Source organism: Arvicanthis niloticus, chromosome 1, assembly GCF_011762505.2.
Source record: "Arvicanthis niloticus isolate mArvNil1 chromosome 1, mArvNil1.pat.X, whole genome shotgun sequence".
Classification (NCBI taxonomy): Eukaryota; Metazoa; Chordata; class Mammalia; order Rodentia; family Muridae; genus Arvicanthis; species Arvicanthis niloticus.
Window position 1 is genome coordinate 89,907,077 of NC_047658.1, and position 18,699 is coordinate 89,925,775.

At 44.2% G+C, this 18,699-nt stretch overlaps 1 protein-coding gene across 3 annotated transcripts in view; it reads left to right on the forward strand.

The window, feature by feature from the left end:
• Positions 1-18,699, forward strand: part of Prkcb (protein kinase C beta) — a 327,890-nt gene that overhangs the window by 273,178 nt on the left and 36,013 nt on the right. For all 3 annotated transcript variants that reach the window (XM_076942168.1, XM_076942171.1, XM_076942174.1), the window contains 5 exons: positions 4,290-4,381; positions 6,493-6,555; positions 11,560-11,698; positions 14,818-14,898; positions 15,181-15,288. In XM_076942168.1, coding sequence (XP_076798283.1) covers positions 4,290-4,381; positions 6,493-6,555; positions 11,560-11,698; positions 14,818-14,898; positions 15,181-15,288 — 483 coding nt within the window. The remainder of the gene's footprint in view (positions 1-4,289; positions 4,382-6,492; positions 6,556-11,559; positions 11,699-14,817; positions 14,899-15,180; positions 15,289-18,699) is intronic.

Sequence of the window (18,699 nt, forward strand, 5' to 3'; positions counted from 1 at the left end):
TTGGTTGACTTGTGCTGCTTGCTGTAAACCTGCAGCTCCAGCTGGATGCAGGGATATAGCACTGTGAACCTTCCTCACTACTGGGCTAGAGGCTTCAGAGGAAGGATGCATCCATATAGTCCCCTGCCCCAGAACCTTCCACGCTGTTTGTACTCATTGGGGCAGCATAGTGAGAGGCTGCAAGTGTTGACCCCAGGACTGATCCATCTTGGTTCAAATCTTGACTCTGTCACTTACCAGCTGAGTGCATCTTTCTCCGTATCTGCTTTAACATATTAAAATGGAGGAGAATGATCTAGGCAGTGTGTACATGCCATCTTGCTTAGTTTCCTGTGGGTAGGTAATGAGCATCCACTGTATAAGTGAAGAGAAAACTGGAGATCAGAGAGGTTAAATAATTGCATGGCAGTTGCACAGCTAGTAAGTGGCAGAATGGCATTCCAATGCCATGTTCATTATGGCTCTGGGATCTCTGCCCTGCAGTTTCTGTACTAGCCCTCCCAGGAGGCTTTGCAGCTCTTCAAGTAAAGCCAACTTTTACATCACACCTCAGCGTTACCAACACCTTAAACAACCCAACCCACAGTTTACAAAAACATACTCAGTGCTCTGGACATGGGACTCTGACCCTTTCTGGCCCATTCTTAAGTACCATTCCACCCTAATTCTTAATTAATGCTTAATTTTTCTATTTAAAAAAACGGCTATGACCCCCAAGTTCACATGGTTAAAGTGAGATACAGCGCTGGCCTGGCTTGAGAAGCCAGGTGATGTCCCTCATCTGGGTCATAGTCTCTGCAAATGGCTCTGTGTGCCTGACAGGAGCCACTCTGTCGGAGATGGTTGGCTCTTCTGTCTTCACTATACACAGAGGACACAGGCCCATGGATGTAGGGTGATCTTGAGGCCTATCCCCAGAGAAATTTCTGGCCTAGCACATCTTTTCTAACCTTTGAACTCACGCTGGCGCTTCAGGTGCCCATGGATTCCTGTGTCGTTCATCCATTCACCACTCATTAATTTGCACCAATGGATTGTTTTGGCCAGAGATGGCAGACATTCAGTACTCTCTATCACTAGACCGTCGCTCACAAAATGAAGCCCCAAAATTGTTACATTTTCCCATGTACAGATCCCCTTACATGATCTGAGTGAGTCTATCTCTGGTTTCTTCTCTCACCCTGTCTCCTTTCTTCTCTGTTCCACACTCTCACCGGTTCCTGATGGACCCTAAAGTATGGTTGGTAGGTGAACTCTCTACCCATGGCTCTTGCTAACCTATTTCCTCCATCAGATCATGCCTGCTCTGGGTGGGTTTGCTCAAGTGTCTTCTCAGGGATATTTATCCTGAGCACGTGACTGCAGTTGGCAGCCTTCTTCCCTGTCTCATTTACCAGCTCCCCAGTCTCTTTATCTTGGATCTCTTACCTAGCACGTACCTTTGACACTGTTGATAACCTCTAGTATTACCTTTAGCGATATCTCTCTGCTGAGTTGAAACATAGATGCCAGGAATTTTTGTTGGCTTTGTTCACTGCTTTTCTCTCCTGCACCTGTAACCTGGTACCTAGTAGGGCTCTGTAAATAGTTCTTTATTTAAAGAATGAGTGGATAAACAGATGAGACAGACTGCCATCGGGTTGAATATGTAATTACAAACTATGATGTCATGAGAAGGGTCATCTGCAGAGTTTCACAGAGGAACATCACAAGCAGGCCTGACTTAGATTTGGTGGGTTAATTTAGAGGAGACTTTTTTTTAGGCTCAGAACATGAGGGGGATTTTAGTTTCCTGCAAATAGTGCAAGCCTCACCATGATAAGCCAAAAGAAAGCAGACTAAAGGAACGATGTAACCTGGGGAGAACTAAGGGGAGGGCGGTGTCGCTCATCCATTTAGCAAAACCCTTTGACAGAAGGAAAGATGTCAAATCTCAGGTGGGCATTTCTCCAGGACCATGATACCTTCTGCCTCATTAGCCTTAGAAACAGCGCCATGGATCTGATTTCCTCTACTGTTCAAGTGAGGAAACGCAGATATCAACACTTCAAATATGCCCAGCTACTAAGAGCCAGAGCTGTGCTCCTAAATAAAGTGTCTTTAGCCTCTAAGCATGTGCTCTTTCACCTTCTGGGCACCTCCTGTGTGTTGCACAAGAGCCAGGAACAGGCTTACTCAGTCCCTGGCCAGAAAGAGCTCACAGCATGCCCTGAGAGACATGTGCAAAGTCCCCTAGGTTGTGATACAGATTTTTTCCCCAGGTTCCAGTTGCTTTACTTCTGCATATGTCCTTGTTTTACATTCTTGTTGTTATGTATAAAAACATGATCCTCAAAGGCATATAAAGCCGGAGAAGGGAGATTAGATTATTTCAATATGGCCGCTTTGGAAAGGAGTCTTGTCTTGGGGTTTGTGAGAGTGCCTTGGCTTTAGATAGAGGGAGATACATGAACAGCGAAGCTGTCCTGGTTAAGGCATGGTCCTGCCCTTCATTGATTGATCACTGTTTTGACTCTGCCTCTCTGACTGTGTAATCTCTTCCTGGGAGGCACATGCCTCCTCTGGATAGGCAGGCACCAGATCTTCTGTTTCTTTTCTTCCCTTTTCAGAGAATTCTGGGGAAATTTTAATTCTGTGGGATCGATTGTCTCCATAGTCTGATAGCTGAGGGGAAAGGTACAGGTGTCTCTTTAGAACATCATTTCTCCTGATAGGGAGGTTACCATTTCACTCATCTTGCTTTTAAACTTCAGTCTTGAGGGATTTGGGGAAATCTGGATTTACAATGAAAATTCCTGAAATATGCCTGTGCACACACCGACATTTGCTGTGACAAAATTTAAAGAGAAGAAAGGTCAATTGGCTCATGGCTTCATGGGTTTCAGTCTGTGGTGGGCCTACCCACTATGATTGCCATGGATGGGGCAGAACAAGATGGTGGATGCCGTGATGGAGCAGAGGAAGGGAGGGAGGCTAGGGAAGCACTCGTGACAGAACATGCCCTTTAAGATCATCTCCCGGTGACCCACTTCCTCCAGTAGCTACTAAAGTTTCCACGGCCTCCCAATAGCCTACTAAGTTATGAACCCATAAGAAGTAACCCATTAATGAGTCCAGAATCCTCATGATCCAACCACTGCCTCGAGTCCCACCTCTGGACTCTGCTGTACTGTTCTAGTTTGAATGTGATGTGTCCTCATAGGGTTATATATTGGGGCCTTGGCTCCCAGCTGATGAACTTGTGGGAAGTGATTGGATCCTAAGAGCTCTGGCCAAAGTAGACTTGTCCTCCCCTTAAGTTGCAATCTCAGGTTTTTAATCACAGTGTCAAGAAAAGTAACTACCACAGTCGGGGCTCAAACCTTCCACACGTGAATATTTGGGGAGATATTCCAAGCCCAAAGTGCACTGTTGTCTTCCTAGGCTGTTGCTTTTGTTGATGGATTTTGCTAGCCACCAGGTTAGTTGTCTGTCACCTCAAAACTCTGTGGCTTAAAGCAGCAGTAAACATTTATCACGTTACAGCTTCTGTCAGGGATTTAGGCTAGCACATCTTAAAAGTCTAAATTCTGGTTTCAAAAGAAGTAACAGTCAAGTGGCCAGTGGAGACTGCAGTCTTCTGAAGGCTTAGATGAGGAAGGTGATTCAGTAACTCCACTAGGTTATTGGTGCTGGCTGTGGATAGAAGCTTTGAGTCTTCATCAGCGGGCCTCTGCATAGTGCTGGTTGAGTGTCCGCACATCATGGCTGCTGTAGAAGACATAATCCAAGAAGGTGCAGAATGGAAGCCATAAGGTCATTTGTGACCTCATCTCAAAGTCACGCATCCTATTGGTTACACAAATTAGCCCAGTCATTGAGGGAAGATAGTACAGGACAGCATGAACATTAAGAGGTGAAATCACTAGAGTCCCAACATGAAGACAGACTCCCACAAATACCTATTATGGTTAAGTTATAAACCCAATATCTATTACTTTTTGTTCCAGCAAACTCTGTACTAGACAATAATATCAATTAAGTAGTAAGATCCATGTGTTAATTATATTTTCCAGCACAAATGAATTTCAATTTGTAGTTATTAATTAAAAGTGGTTTCATTCCACCTGTGCTAGCCTGCATGTTTACAGTGGCACAGAGGTTACCCTAAAGGGAATGCTGGGCGCTGCCTGAAAGAATACACTGGAGTTCTGGTAGTTCTCATCATAAATCCCAACTATTCCCTGCTCCCCATTTGGGTCCTGAGAAAGTATGGGGTGCTGACTTTGCTGTTTGATCTCTTTCCTCAGGACCGCCTGTACTTTGTGATGGAGTATGTGAACGGAGGCGACCTCATGTACCACATCCAACAAGTTGGCCGTTTCAAGGAGCCCCATGCTGTGTAAGACAGCCCTCCCACTGTGACCTTTCCTTGGGATAAGTGGGTGTCAGTTCCTTTGAAGTTTTAGCCCACTAGGGATTAGTTTCCCCCAACATTCTGGGCTTTCTCTTTGTGAGCAGTATTTGGCCAAGGATGACGGTATTCTGCTTGCTTTGAGATGTTTCTTTATGTTCCTGAAGACCAGCTAAAAACTCATATCTCTAAACTGATGGCTGTTTCATAATCTCTAATTTTTTTGCTCCTCCATCCTGAGAAAGGTCTTCTAACTTCCTTAGGGAATATCTTTGCAGGCTTTTGTTTGTTCATTTGCTAGTATTTATTGAGAGCTTTCTTTGTGCCATACCCTCGGGTCCTGAACAAACACCATCTCATTTCATCCTGAGCAGTATGGGTAGGAAGAGAGTCTCACCCAAACTTTACAAACAAGTGAAACGAGACCCATAGGGTGGGAACTGCCAAGATTCTAGACCTAGTGGATGATTTGTGTGGGTGAGACCCACCTGTGTTTGTTCACCTGTTTCTTACACCCCCTTCCCTCTGATTCTTGGGGAGTTGAAGGTTTGAGTTGACTTGCAGCTGTGGTTTGTGGGTTCTCCATTTTGTCCCCTCCAATGCATAAACCAGTAAGAGATCATTTATAAAATAAAAATCTCAGAGAGTTTCTCCTTTGCTTAGAACCCCGTGGGTGAGCAGGCACAGAAAAAGCCTCAGGAATGAACGTCAGTTCTCCTTCCTGGGTGTTTGCTTAGGTTTTGCAAGAGAGCCCCCAGAGCCCATCGAGGCCCACCCTACAGCTCTGGGAGGGCCGTGGGTTCCTGTTCCATTATTCAGCCTGCTTCCTGTCTTCCCACCTGCTGAAGCCAGGAACCCCGTTCTGTTTAGTCCAGTGCTTCCCAGTCAAGCTCTGTGATGGTAGCCTAGGACTGCTTCTCCTTTTCTCTCTGACATCTAGTTGACCCAAGTTTGATTCATCCTTACATGACACGTACTATTAGGACTGAGCATAGCTCCCTGATGTCCTGACAACCCTTGTATTATAACTGGCAGGGTTTTCTTTGTTTTGTTTTGGGTTTGGGTGTGTGTGTGTGTGTGTGTGTGTGTGTGTGTGTATACACGTGCACACGCACATGCTTTTTTTCTTTTTCTTTTCTTTCTTTTTCTCTTTCTTTCTTTCTTTTTTTTTTTTTTTAGATAGGATTTCTCTGTATAGCGCTGCTGTCCTGGAACTCACTCTGTAGAACCAGGCTGGCCTCGAACTCAGAAATCCGCCTGCCTCTGCCTCCCAAGTGCTGGGATTAAAGGTGTGTGCCACGACTGCCCGGCTTTTGTGCTCTTAAGATCTCTTTAGTGAGCCAGGCTTAATAGCCAGCCCTTGAGATGCTGAGGTAGGGAGATTTCAAGTTTGAGGCAAGCCTGGACTACATGACAAGTTATAGTTACGGGCCAGCTGAGCTCTGTGTGGAGTGAAGTTAGGCCTCAAGAAATAAAATAACAAAACAGGGACTGGGGAAGTGCCTAGATACACACTGGTCTGGGTTCTACTATCCTCAGCACCACAAGAAAAACAAACTCCTCTTTCTTTTTGGTGGACTTCTGCCAAGAAGTTACACATTAGATGCCAGCTGTTTCCAGTCCGGGCTGGACCACTCATTTGCTGTATGTCTTCTCCAGCTCCTCACGGACTTCATCTCTAAGCCTTGGTTTCCCATTTGAACAACAAGGCAGTACTAGTAGGACCTATGTCATCAGACTCTAGGTGGAATTAAAACAGGCCCTAAAACGATGCCAGGTGCATGCTATGCTTTCAGTGGCTGCCAGAGGCTGCCACTAAAGTCCTTGAACTTGTACTATATTGAAACAAACTTTCTCCACCAGCCCATCTACCCCCATAGCCCCTCCCAACTATGTGGTTGCTGACCCCTTACCACCCCTATGTGTCACTCCAAACCATCCTGTTCACCCACCCACGCACTCTGCATTTTAGGAGATGTAGAGCTGACTATCCATTGTGGGCATTACATGCCTAGCACCTCGTTTAATATTCTATTGACTTCGGAGCTAAGTGTATGGTGCCCTTGACTTTCTCCATCACCATTTTTTTCTCATTTCAGATTTTACGCTGCAGAGATTGCCATCGGTCTATTCTTCTTGCAGAGCAAGGGCATCATTTACCGGTAAGTGAGCATGGCTGTTCTTTCTGTCTCCTCAGCTCCCTCAGCTCCTCCCTTCCTGCCTCTTTCTTCAACTGCTTTTAAAATTAGAATCTGTGGTGGGGGAGGAATCCTCCAGTACTAACTTGGGCATGTGTTCTGCCAGGCAGCATCGCCCACTGCCCTGGCAAAGTTTGGGCAGCTGTATATGGTGATAGCAAAATCTTGATGGACTGTGTCACCCATGATTCTCTGGGACCTCCAGCATGAGGACACTTAAGTCTCTGAGAAGAGGCAGCTCTGTGAAGAGGGTGCCAGTAGCACTTTCCTCCTAGACCCCAAATTCAGGAATCATGTTAAGAATCAAGTGTGGCAGGATCGTAGTATTATGCAACCATTTTTCTTGTATGTAGCTGCAATTTGGAAATAGATCTCTGAGTTGCTCTCCCTGAAAGACAGGATTAACTTCAGAAGTTGGCATTTGCCGGTTTGGGGAGAAACAAGTGTGTGATCATAGCTGTATGAGTCACACCATTTTATATTTCATGCAAGGCAGGGTAGCGAGCCTGAGGCTGCTGCTTGTCAGTGAGTCCAGGGTGTACAGTTCCTCTTGCGGTGCGCAGATGAGATGGCACAGGCGAGGGGGGATTGACTGACTGTTATATAACAGGAGCCGGTGGGGAGTGTGCTTCTATCAGTGCTTGGCATGAGCAAGGGTCTATTTAAAGACTCGTGAAGAGTCATATCATCCCATTTCATTCATTTATTTGACAAATAGTCATCAAAAGCCTACTGTGTGCTGAATACTGTTCCAAGTGAAGAAAACAGAGAAGAGGAAAAAACTAGACAAGAGATGGAGATGGGAACTATGGAGAATAGTTTATCGGAGTGTGGTAGTGTGTAGAAAGGATGAGATGGGGTTGCTGGTGCTGGCTACAGATGCTTACTCTACTGTAGAAATAATGGAAATTCTGGCCAGCAGTTAGTGATACTTGGGTGTCTCTATCCCTTTGCTGTAGAGCTGAAGGATATGGGACAAGGTACAGGAAGACACTAACCAAAGACTATGGTTTAAGTTTTCACACAAGACTTTCACCTGATGTCTCCACAGTAGGTTCTAACTCCTTCTCAGAATGTGCCTCTCAAAGAATAGAACCAACCAGGCTCCTAAGAAGATTAAGTGTGAACTGTGCATGCGTTAGAAGAAAACCCAGCCCCAGGAATGAAACTGAGTTCTTGTTAGCTGGGCTGGGATTCGGGGCTCTTTATCAGCCTAGTGGGGGACGGATTGAGATTTGGAATTGACAAGTAAGCAGTTCGGGTGCTAAGACAATCACTTCTCTAAAATGATCTATCTATCTATCTATCTATCTATTTCTCTAAATCTATCATCTATTTAATCTCTTTTTCCTCTCTCCCAGATTCCCCTTTTCTTTCTCCATTTTTAATGTTTTTTTTTTTTTTTTTTTTTTTTTTTTACAAAGTCCACTTCTTAATGTAAGACTAGATACCCAGCTGTAGTTACACACATAACTATCACCCTAGTACATGGGAACATGAAGCAGGAGAATCATAAATCTAAGGCTAACCTGGGCTACAGAGTGAGAGTCTATCTCAAAATACAGAGATATGAAATGATCACTTCCACGCATAGTTTCTATGAGCAAGGCCAAGCCCACAACCGAGGTTTAAACACTCAGTTGTATTCACCCAATAGTATGAATCAGGAAAACTGGTGACCAGCTGCAGCTGGTTTACAGTAGATGTTGGCAGTACTTGTAGAGTCCAGTATCAAGACCTCATGGAAGAAGGGGCAATGTCTGTATCTAGTGGTGGTGTCAGTGGTAGCTTCAATATGCCCACTCTACATTCTCATCAGCATGGTTCCAGCTTTTTGGAGCCCACCTTTTAGGTTCTCCAGCTTCCTTAGAGATTTTGTGAACGCCTCAATATCTTTCTATAAATCCCCTTTTATATTAAAATCAGCAAAGTTGTTTTTAGTTTCTTACTATCAAGAAACTCAATTGATACAGAGTTCTAGAAATTGCTAATCAAGTGAAAATTGTAAAAATACATGACAAAAGATGTATGATTTTACGATTTCATCTTTTCAAGTGTCACAATCTCTTTCTCCTTCATTTAGATTTCTGCTGGATAGAATGGCTCTTTATGTTTTGCGATTATAATGTAACTACAGAGTCTCTCCCCTCCTTCTCTTCCCTCCAGACCATCCCATATACACCTTCATTCTCTTTTTTAAACTCACAGCCTCTTTTTATAATTGATTGTTGTTGCACACATGTATATGTACACATAGTGTTCACACACATATGAGCACATACACATAGGTATAATGTGATCATCTGTATAATGTTACCTGTATGCATGCTTTCAGGGATGACCATTTGGTATTGGATAACCTATCAATTGGTGTGCTCTTCCCTGGAGAGGCTATTTCTGTCGTGCACAGCATTCCTTAGCTGCCTGTAGTTCTCTGCATATGGTTGAAGTCTTACCTTTCACCCCCTGTCCATATTAATACATCTATGGTTGTTGTTCTTGTTCAGATCACATTTGGCCAGTCACATTGGTGACGCTGTGTGGATGTAGCTTCAGACATTACTAGAAGACAGAATCTCACAGAAAACTTAGTGATTCTTTGACTCTTTCAATCTTTCCACCCCCTCTTCTACAATGTTCCCTGGACCTTAGGTGTGGGAATTTCATTGTAGATGTATCCATTGGGGCTAGGCTCAATAAATCTTCTCTTTTTATTGGTTATGGTTTTCTTTGATTGTTTCCATCTGTTGCAAAGACAAATTTCCTTGATGCAGGTTGAGGACTACTTGTCTGTGAGAGTAAGGACAGATAGGGCATAGTTAGGGATTGTGCTGATTTAGTCAAGTGTACATGTCCATATCTTCACTCTCACTGAGTAGTGAAGTTCTTAAGGATATAAGATGACAACGTTTTTGATTTTTCCTTCTCCGAGGAACATGCTACATATGGATGGGAGTCAGAGACGACTGAAAGATCCTTTTGGTCAAGCTTAGTTTCTGGTTTATTGGTCATTGACTCTGAGGTCTGTGCTAACTTTCCTTGATGGAGTTCTTCAAGATAAATGTTCCATCCCTCTTTTGACACAGAAAAAGAGTATCTTACAGGGAAAAACAGCAACCAAAGCAACCCAAGGCTGAAGAGATAGCTCAGTGGGTAAAGTGCATGAAGACCTGAGTTTGGATCCTCAGTACCCACATACAGAAACTGGTTGTGGTAGTCTACCTCTAGAACAGAGACAAGTGACCCAGCTGCTTGTTTCTGGGTATATAGTCAAGTTGGGGGGTGCCATGTATAATGAACTCATACATACATCAGGTATATAGTTGCTGCATAGTACAGTACTCCTGGTTTATAGCCTGACATTTGGACACCATGTCTTGAAGACAAGCATGAGTGCTGTCTAAGACTGGTCCTATGAATGGTGCCAAAGATACTTGGGATTGGGGAGGTTGCTGTCTGCAGTGGATGCAAGTGGACGGATTTCCTCTAGGATGAGGGGACTTTACAGACAGATAGGAGGTGTCCAGATAAGGTGGCAGTGACCATAGCAACTCAGTTCAGCTTTACTTAACTTGGCTGCCTTTGAGAAGTCCAGAAACACATCTGAAAGGTTTATTTGTCACACTCCTTGTAGCCTCTGATCTTTATTAGCTTTCTGTTCTTCATCAATGAACCTCTGGAGCTTTTAGAGATATATTATTGCTCCTGAATCAGCCCAGTATACAAGAGCTTGCCTTTTTGCCAGGGTAACCAAGAGAGTATCAAGATTTTGATGGTTCTCCCATTGGCTCCCATGCCTGTTGTTGAATCAGTCACTGTGAGTACAATCTCCAATGGCAAGTACAGGCCTGTAAAACCACTCCTGGGACCAGAAGTCAGGTTCATCACCATCCCCATAAGGTGGCCTAAAGATCAGGAAAGAGTTGTACCAGACATTCGGAACCTAACCAAGATGATGCAGGAGAGAGCTCAGAGTTGGGAAGTAGGTTCCATACCTCCTAGAGAACTGGACTTCCACATCTTCTATTAGAACCAGATCAGTCTGAGACATCACGCATCCCTACTCACTGGTGCACAAAATGTTGACATTGGAGTAGATATGAGGAAGAAGCAAGTATGAAAGATACCCCATGGGATACGGGAACAATCTTACATGCTGAAGACAGGCAGGAGTTTTCCAGACTGTGAAGCCTTCCTCATCTACACAGATGCCAATATTAGGGTGGTAGCAAAAGATAAATTATTTAAAGCCCAGATGTCACTATCTTAGAGACCCGTCCTACAGTGACACCCCCTTCCACCCTTACTATCTCTCTGTCGTTCAGAGTTAATTGGAATATAAAAGAAGCATTCTTATTTATCTTGTTCATAGTTAATGTTTTTAACTCTAGGAATAGTGCCTGACACATAGCAGGCATGCAACGGATGCCTATTGATTGAGGGAGCAGTTGAAGCTCCCGAGTATAGTCCCATAAAGTAGGAGAGCCAGAAATACTTGGAGTTAAGTGAATTTTCTGAATCTGATTTTTTTGTTAGCTCCATGATCTTCAGAGATACCTTAAAAGTAATATTTTCATGGAAAAATACATTTTTATATAACAGAAAAGATTTCAGGTATAAAGGTTAACTTGTGGACTTCTCTTGGATTCTAAAATCATCCATGGTTCTGTGTTCTTTCCTTATCTTCCTAAGAATTCTTTCTTCCCTGAGATAATGTCTCATTATATCTTTGTGAGACACAAAGCACAGTTCACTCTGTAGAAAAAGAAAGCACAGAGGTTTGTGGGTCCCTTTTGTTATAATCTCCCTGCCAGATAGTAAACCTCTGTAGGGAAAGGGGGTTTTATGTTAACTTTGTGTCCTCAAAGCTCCGAGCACAAGGGTGTGACATATCCATATTATGACTGTTGGTTGAGCTGAAATAAGCAGCATGCAAACTAAACTTCCAAATCCTTATGTCTGCCACAGTGACCTGAAACTTGACAACGTGATGCTGGATTCTGAGGGGCACATCAAAATCGCAGATTTTGGCATGTGTAAGGAGAACATCTGGGATGGGGTGACAACCAAGACATTCTGTGGCACTCCGGACTACATTGCCCCAGAGGTGAGAGCATATGCCCACCTGCAGTGATGTTTCTCCTACTCTCAGATGGCTGTGAGATGTCTGGGAAGGGTCAAGGGCGGTGCCTGGGAACCTTGGCCTGGCCTCATTCCTGCTTTCCAAGTCATCCCTCTGAGCTCTCACTTGCAGATTAGCTTAGCACATCTAGAAGCTCTAGAAGGCCAAATATGTCAAGATGTAGGGAGGATGTTTTAAATAAAACTCAAACGAATGATCTATCACACATCAGTAAAAACACATCCATCATCTAGCTGCTATGGCTCCTGGCCATATGATGCCTCCTAATTATGACATTGAAATGTTTGCTGCGAGACTGAGAGACAGAAGGGGAACAAATCTGGGCTGACAAGACACATCGGTGGTACACTGTGCAGTGGAAATGCAGTCCTGGAGAATCCAAAATTGTCTTTCTGTGATAAAGATATAGGTGAAAGGGTGAATGTTTATCAGAGTAGCCGCCTTCCTCCCAAGAGAAGTGGCCATTCACTGGCTTTTCCCAACAAGATATGACACAATGATTTGTAGGAACATGACACAGAGTCTTGGAGAGAGAGATGTCCTAAGATTGCTCTTTTCCTTGGCTAGCTTTCAGTCACTTCCTATGCAAGAATTTTCTAGAAGTTTTCCCATGGTGGTATAAGACTAAATATAATGTTTAAAACCTGCATGTTCTGTGCCCAAGCAGCTCCTTTCTAGAAACCTAGGTTGCACACACGGATAATTGCACATACACAGAGAAGGGAGCACATTCAAAGCCCTTCTTTCATCCTAGCATCATATCTTAATAATGAAAACTAAGAGAGAACCTCAATATTTATCTATTGGTTATCAATGAAGGAATCAATTACCAATACATAACACATTTGTGTCATGAAGTCACATATAACAGTAGAAAGATCAAAGCATGTCTCCAGGAACTAACTGGAAGTAATGTCCCTCCATAGGGGTGAGAGCAGAAGACAGTGGTTTAATTATAGTAGAAAACGTCACTATTCACCAATACAAGAGAGTAAGTTAAACGTATATGAAAATACAGACACGTTTCCAAGACATATCGATAAAGAGAAAACTAAAATCAAACGAGGCATGGTCACACCCACCTGCCAACCAAGCCCACAGGAGAGTGAGGCAGGGGGAACTTGAGTTCGAGGCCAGGTTGAGCTCCCTAGCAAGACTGCTCCACACATGAAATAATAAAAATAAAACAAATGCAAATGAGGAATAACAAATATGATAGCACTGTTTATAGACAGTGGCAGTAGCACTCGGGATGCTGCTGTGTGTTTTCTCTGAATATGCAAATGCTTGGGAAAAGGTACAGACAATCTGCCTGGGAGATGACACATAGATTTCAAACACTGCGGAGAGCAAGAATGCTCCAGTCTCTCTGTGTGTCATTGATAGCTGTGTGTCATTGATCCCCCTGCCAAGTAAGTAAGTGTGTCTGTGTATCCCTGTGTGGCATACTCAGGTCAGTTATCCTTCGGCTAATTCTCTGTAGGTTCTGACATACTCAGACACAGTTCCTGGGTGTGTCCTTTGCTCAATGAGTCCTGTACTATCTAGCTCTACTCGGAGTCATGGGGGAGCTTTAAATTTTTTAGGATGCCCAAATGTCACCCTTTTTGACCATTGATTGCAAATCTCTGTAGGGTGATAGTTTCTTAACAGCTCCTGGCTGGCTGCAGGGCCACCGAGAACACTATGCCCTGAGCAGACTGCCTCTTCCTTCAGCTCACTGCTGTCCTCTGGCAACTTTTCTCACCTCCCAGGCTCTATTTTCCTTGGTAAAAGGTTTAACTTCTTGGGTTGTCAGAAGCAAATGAAACATCAAGTGCCTTAAAGGTGTGAAGACACATTCACTGAGAATGTGAGCCTTCTCACGGAGGCTGTGTCTTGCAGTCACTTCTGTTCAGAGTACATTTCTTATTCATTTATTCTTTTGTTTCATTACTTGTCTATCTTAAATTTCCAAATTAAAAATTCATATCTATGGTGTACAAAATGTTTTGGGCATGTAAAAGGGTTGAATTGAGTTAATTTGTATATGTATAATCTTATGCACTTAACCTTTATTAAAATCCACACTCAGTAGTTTAAAAAATACCACTATGGTGTGTGTATGTGTGCATGCATATACCATAACACACACACACACACACACACACACACACACACATACACATACACATCACATCACATATACTTCAAAGTAAAAATAAAATCTTAAAAAATAGCCAATGAGCCAGCACACAAATCTGATGGAAATGCAGAATGAAGAGCACCCTCCATTGAGGTTCTACCTCTGAAATGCCAGAGCTTAAGTAGAACACACACCAATTTAATCTACAGTTGTGGGAAAGAGTCTAGCAGGAGAAAGATCAGTGTTTTCCATGATTTTACTCTTGACAAAGAATTATAGATGGTTTTCACAGAATTTTTTTTTTTTACCATAAATACTTTCCAAATAAAAACAGATGTAAAAGAATCACAAATACTCTTACACTTTAGGATGCTGTATTTTTAATCATGGTTCAAAAGAACCACGCTGAACCGTGGGCGTGGGTCAGACAGAGACGATGTCACCCAGCAAGCATGAGGCCCTGAGTTGAATCCTTAGCAAACAGATGAAAAACAAGACTAAAAGCCCACATGTTGTAAATTTTACCATCTTTAACTATGTGGTCCAGTAGTGTTAAGTATACCCACATTATTGTGTAAATGTTTTTGCTCTATAGTGAGAAACAAAAATAACCACTCCTCATTAAAATACCATACACAGAAATTTGAAACATCACACCACACCCGGTGCTTAAGAAGGCAGGATGGCACACAGATGTTTGCCCAGCTGCAGGTGTCTTTGTGGAGCATCAAACGTGAGGAAACAGTGCAGGTGCACCTTACCCTCTTTGTTCACTCTGTGAGACCCTGCTCGGATCTGGGATGGTAGCAGCTGTTGTAACCTTGCACAGAAGGCCATGACCAAACCTGAGACTCCCCACCCAAATGCTATGCCACTCTTCCTATAAAATAAGTGTGAATTCAGCCTCCAGCCATAGGAACTGTCTGCCACTCTGATGGGATGGTCCTCTGTTTTCCAGATTATTGCTTATCAGCCCTACGGGAAGTCTGTGGACTGGTGGGCATTTGGAGTCCTGCTGTATGAAATGTTGGCTGGCCAGGTAATTGAATTTTAAGTGATCTGTAAGAAAATTATCCTCCACCTCCAGCCACATGGTCTCTGGAGAAAGTGACGACTTGGTCATAGCTCATGAATCTGAGTACTTCTGACTTTTCTGGCCTTGGGGTTACTTAAGTTTGTTGATCATCTTTTCTTGTGAAAGTCCTGGAGGGTAACCTTATCTTGGGATTGGAGGTGGGGAGAAGGAAGCCCTGCTGGACAGAGAAAGCTGGGAGGAGGGCCAGGCAGGGGCTCTTCTCCCACTCTGCCCTCTGCTCCACAGGCACCCTTTGAAGGGGAGGATGAGGATGAACTCTTCCAGTCAATCATGGAGCACAATGTGGCATATCCCAAGTCCATGTCCAAGGAAGCTGTGGCAATCTGCAAAGGGGTAAGTAGTCCGTCCCTCAAAGCAAAGACTACCATGCAAGGGGTACAGGTTGTGCCCCAACTAGTTAGAAGCAGAGGATTGCTATCACCTCCCGCTCTGCTTCCAACACTAGAGCCCTGCTATGAAGCTGTTCTGTCCTGGAAAAGAGTGTTCCCTTCTCATTTGCACCACTGTCTGTAGAGGTAGGCAAGTACTGGAGTCTTGCTTTTAGCTGGGCACCAGCCCCAAGCCTTACACAAAGAAACCCAGAGACGTTGCTCCAGAGCTGAAACCATGGGAAGAGGGTCTAGAATGGTCTGCCTTGTCCTGCTCTGCTGAATATGTCTTCAGTTAACATTAAAATTTTATAACTTTTGTTGTAAGAAAGTTTCAGACAGTATTGATTTTAAGTGATCACCTGGATATGCTGAATTAAATGCAGTGTCCCCAGACTTGCATGATCTCCCTCAGCTTGTAGGACATGGGTGCACACCTAGCTGTGTACACACATGTGCACAGTTTAAAGGACACACCTACAGCTTATGGAAATAATTCCCCTGAGGCAAGGCAAGCAGGAGTTTGCAGGTGAGGCTTATTTGTGCTACATTTCATGTTGGATCCAGTCTGCCCTTTAGACTGTGTAGACCTAAGCCCCACCCCAGGATTAGGTCTGCATTCCAGGGTTCTGAAAAACCCTCCACATAGCTCAAAATGCACTGCCCTTAAACACAGTGTCCAAAGGATGCAGTCTCTCAACCACGATGGAAATGCGAAAGCTTCACCCTGAGATGGAGGGAACAACGTGCAAGGATAGACTTTTTATAAAGACTTTCCCACCAGCCAAGGAGGGAAAGTTCTAAAGGTTAGACCCTGGGCTGTGCCTGGGCAGGAGACTCCTACTATGTGTCTACATATACAAGAGCTGTCGTCATAGATCTCTAGAAGACTTGTATATTTCCCATGCCCTACCCAGTGCTGCTCTTCCTGACCCCAGTCCAGTGGCATCTCTGTGGCTCTGCTTAAGGAAATCAGCAACAGTCAAGCAGCTTAGCCTGAGTTTTGGCCCTGATGATATGAGCTGGGCTAAACTCACAGCTTGAAATTACCTCATAAGACTGACTGAACTCTTACCCACTGAATCACCTGAGCATTGTGTTTGAGCTACACGGGCGAGGAGGCAGACATCTCTGGGGAAGCCACGTGTGAATTAGCCTCAGTTCCTAACATCTTCAGGTTAAATTGGTTACAAACATTTTTCTTGGAGGGTGTGAGGCAGGGATAGAATAAAAACAAGGAGCCCAGAGGAGACTCAAGGGTTCATCAGGAGCACTGGCATAGCATGTAGATAAAGGGGGGGGGGATGCAGACAGAGGCCAGAGAGGCTCCCGGAGGCATCCTGTTAAGAGAGGAGCGGGAGGAAGTCAGTCGTGGTCTTTAATTTGTTTAATGATTCCCAACATCTGAAGATCTGAGTATTTTCCCATAAACCCTCAGCTTTCCAGCTTTTCCACATTGTCCACTCATTCCTACAAAGCATCAGTCAGCAAGACTGGAAATCACCATCCCCTTTAGATGGGATGCGCCCTCTCCAGTTTGAAAAAAAAAAAAAAAAAAAAGGCAGATTCTGTCTGAGTTTCCATCCAGGTCCAAGGATGTGAGCCACTGTGATCATGAGGGGGTTATTTGACCTGATTTGCAGATTGAGGCCAATAACAGCACCGCACATAGGGTCCTTTGATGATTAAACCAGTTAATACCTATAAATCATTTAGACCAGAGCCTGGATTCTGCTCCCGAACCCTAAGGCCATCTCCAATATGAGGAACACTGTCACTGCTCTGTTTGGTGCCAGGCTTCTCTTGGCATTTGAGCCTTGTCCCTCTGTGACAGGAGAATTTGGACAGGGAAGGATTTAGGAGATCAAAAGACCTCTGCAAGTCCTCATTGCACCCTATTGTTCCTTGGGTGTGTGGTTTTGAGCAATTCCCTTGCATCTTTGGCCTTCTGCTTCTTCATCTCCAAAAACAGAATAAAAAGTACTTAATGAGTCATTTCCCAGACATTAAGTGAGGCAGTTGAAGGGGACTCTTGTGTGGCTAGCGCATAGTAGGTGTTCAGTACATGCTCATGGACTTACCCTTCCCTAACCCATCACTGCCTGGACAGCTCGGGGTAGGGGTTCTAAGTGGGTCATGGAGGAGAGAAATTTTTCCAGGTCAGCTGCCTTCAGCTTCAGCTCCAATTAGCACTTTGCCTGGTGGAGTTGTTTCTATCAATTCAGGATCCATAACCTTCACAATGAGCGGAGTGACTCTCTTGGCTCTTTGTGCTGGGGCACTGTTCTGAGTTGAGTGGGCTCAGTGCAGTGTGGGCTCTCTCTTTAAGGCTGATACTCCTTCAAAATAGGGGTGATGCTTAAGCTTCGAGCCAAATGCTTCCTCCTGAGCAGAGGGCCCCTGGAGATGCGTCTGGGAGGTGATCCGAAATGGGAACAGTGATTACATCCAGCTGTCTACATGGCTTCAGGCACAGAGTGTGGAGTGTGGGAACCCGGCGGACTCCTTACTGCTCTGTGTGCCTACAGTGGCACTTCTTTGCTTGCTGTCTCCCTGCCTACAAGGAATCTGAAAACAGCCATCTTTCCCACATATACCATCTTCTTTATATGTCTAGCTCATTAAAAAAAAAAAAACCTATTCTCCGCCATGAAAACAGAGCAAAAGCTTGCTCTGATTTCCATAGCCAGGATGCTGAAAGCAGACAGAAGCCTAGACTAGCAAGTTAGAGTAAAAATAAAGAGAGAGTGAATTACTGAGGGCTGAGAGAGCTGAGCTATTCAAAACCTGACCCTGGGGCTGGGGAGGAGGCTCCACTGGCGAAGTGCTTGCTACATGTGAAGACCTTAGCACAGTCTCCAGGACTCATGTAGAAAAGCCAGCTGTAGCGGCACACGTCCTATCTCAGAAATGGGGAGGTCGAGACCAGGGGATTTCTAGGGCTCACTAACAAGCTAGCTTAGCTAAATTTGGGAAGTTCCAGGTAAAAATGAGACTCTGTCTCAACCAAACAAGGTAAAGAGTGTTTGAGGAAGACATGGGAGGTCTGGGCTTGACATGCACATGTATGTACACACACACACACACACACACAGAGAATGAGAGAGAGAGAGAGAGAGAGAGAGAGAGAGAAACACACACACACACACACACACACACACACACACAGACACACATACACGCCCAGCTCTTCTCCTTGGTTATGTGACCTTAGGCAGATGACTTTACTCTCTGGACCAGTTTGCTTATAGGGAAAATAGTTGCTGAAGCCTCAGAGTGTTGCTGTAAGATTCAAGAGTTATAAATAATGGCTGGGTTGCCTTTAGCACAGAAAGCAAACACATATTGCTCTCAGTTTCCAGAAACATCATTAATG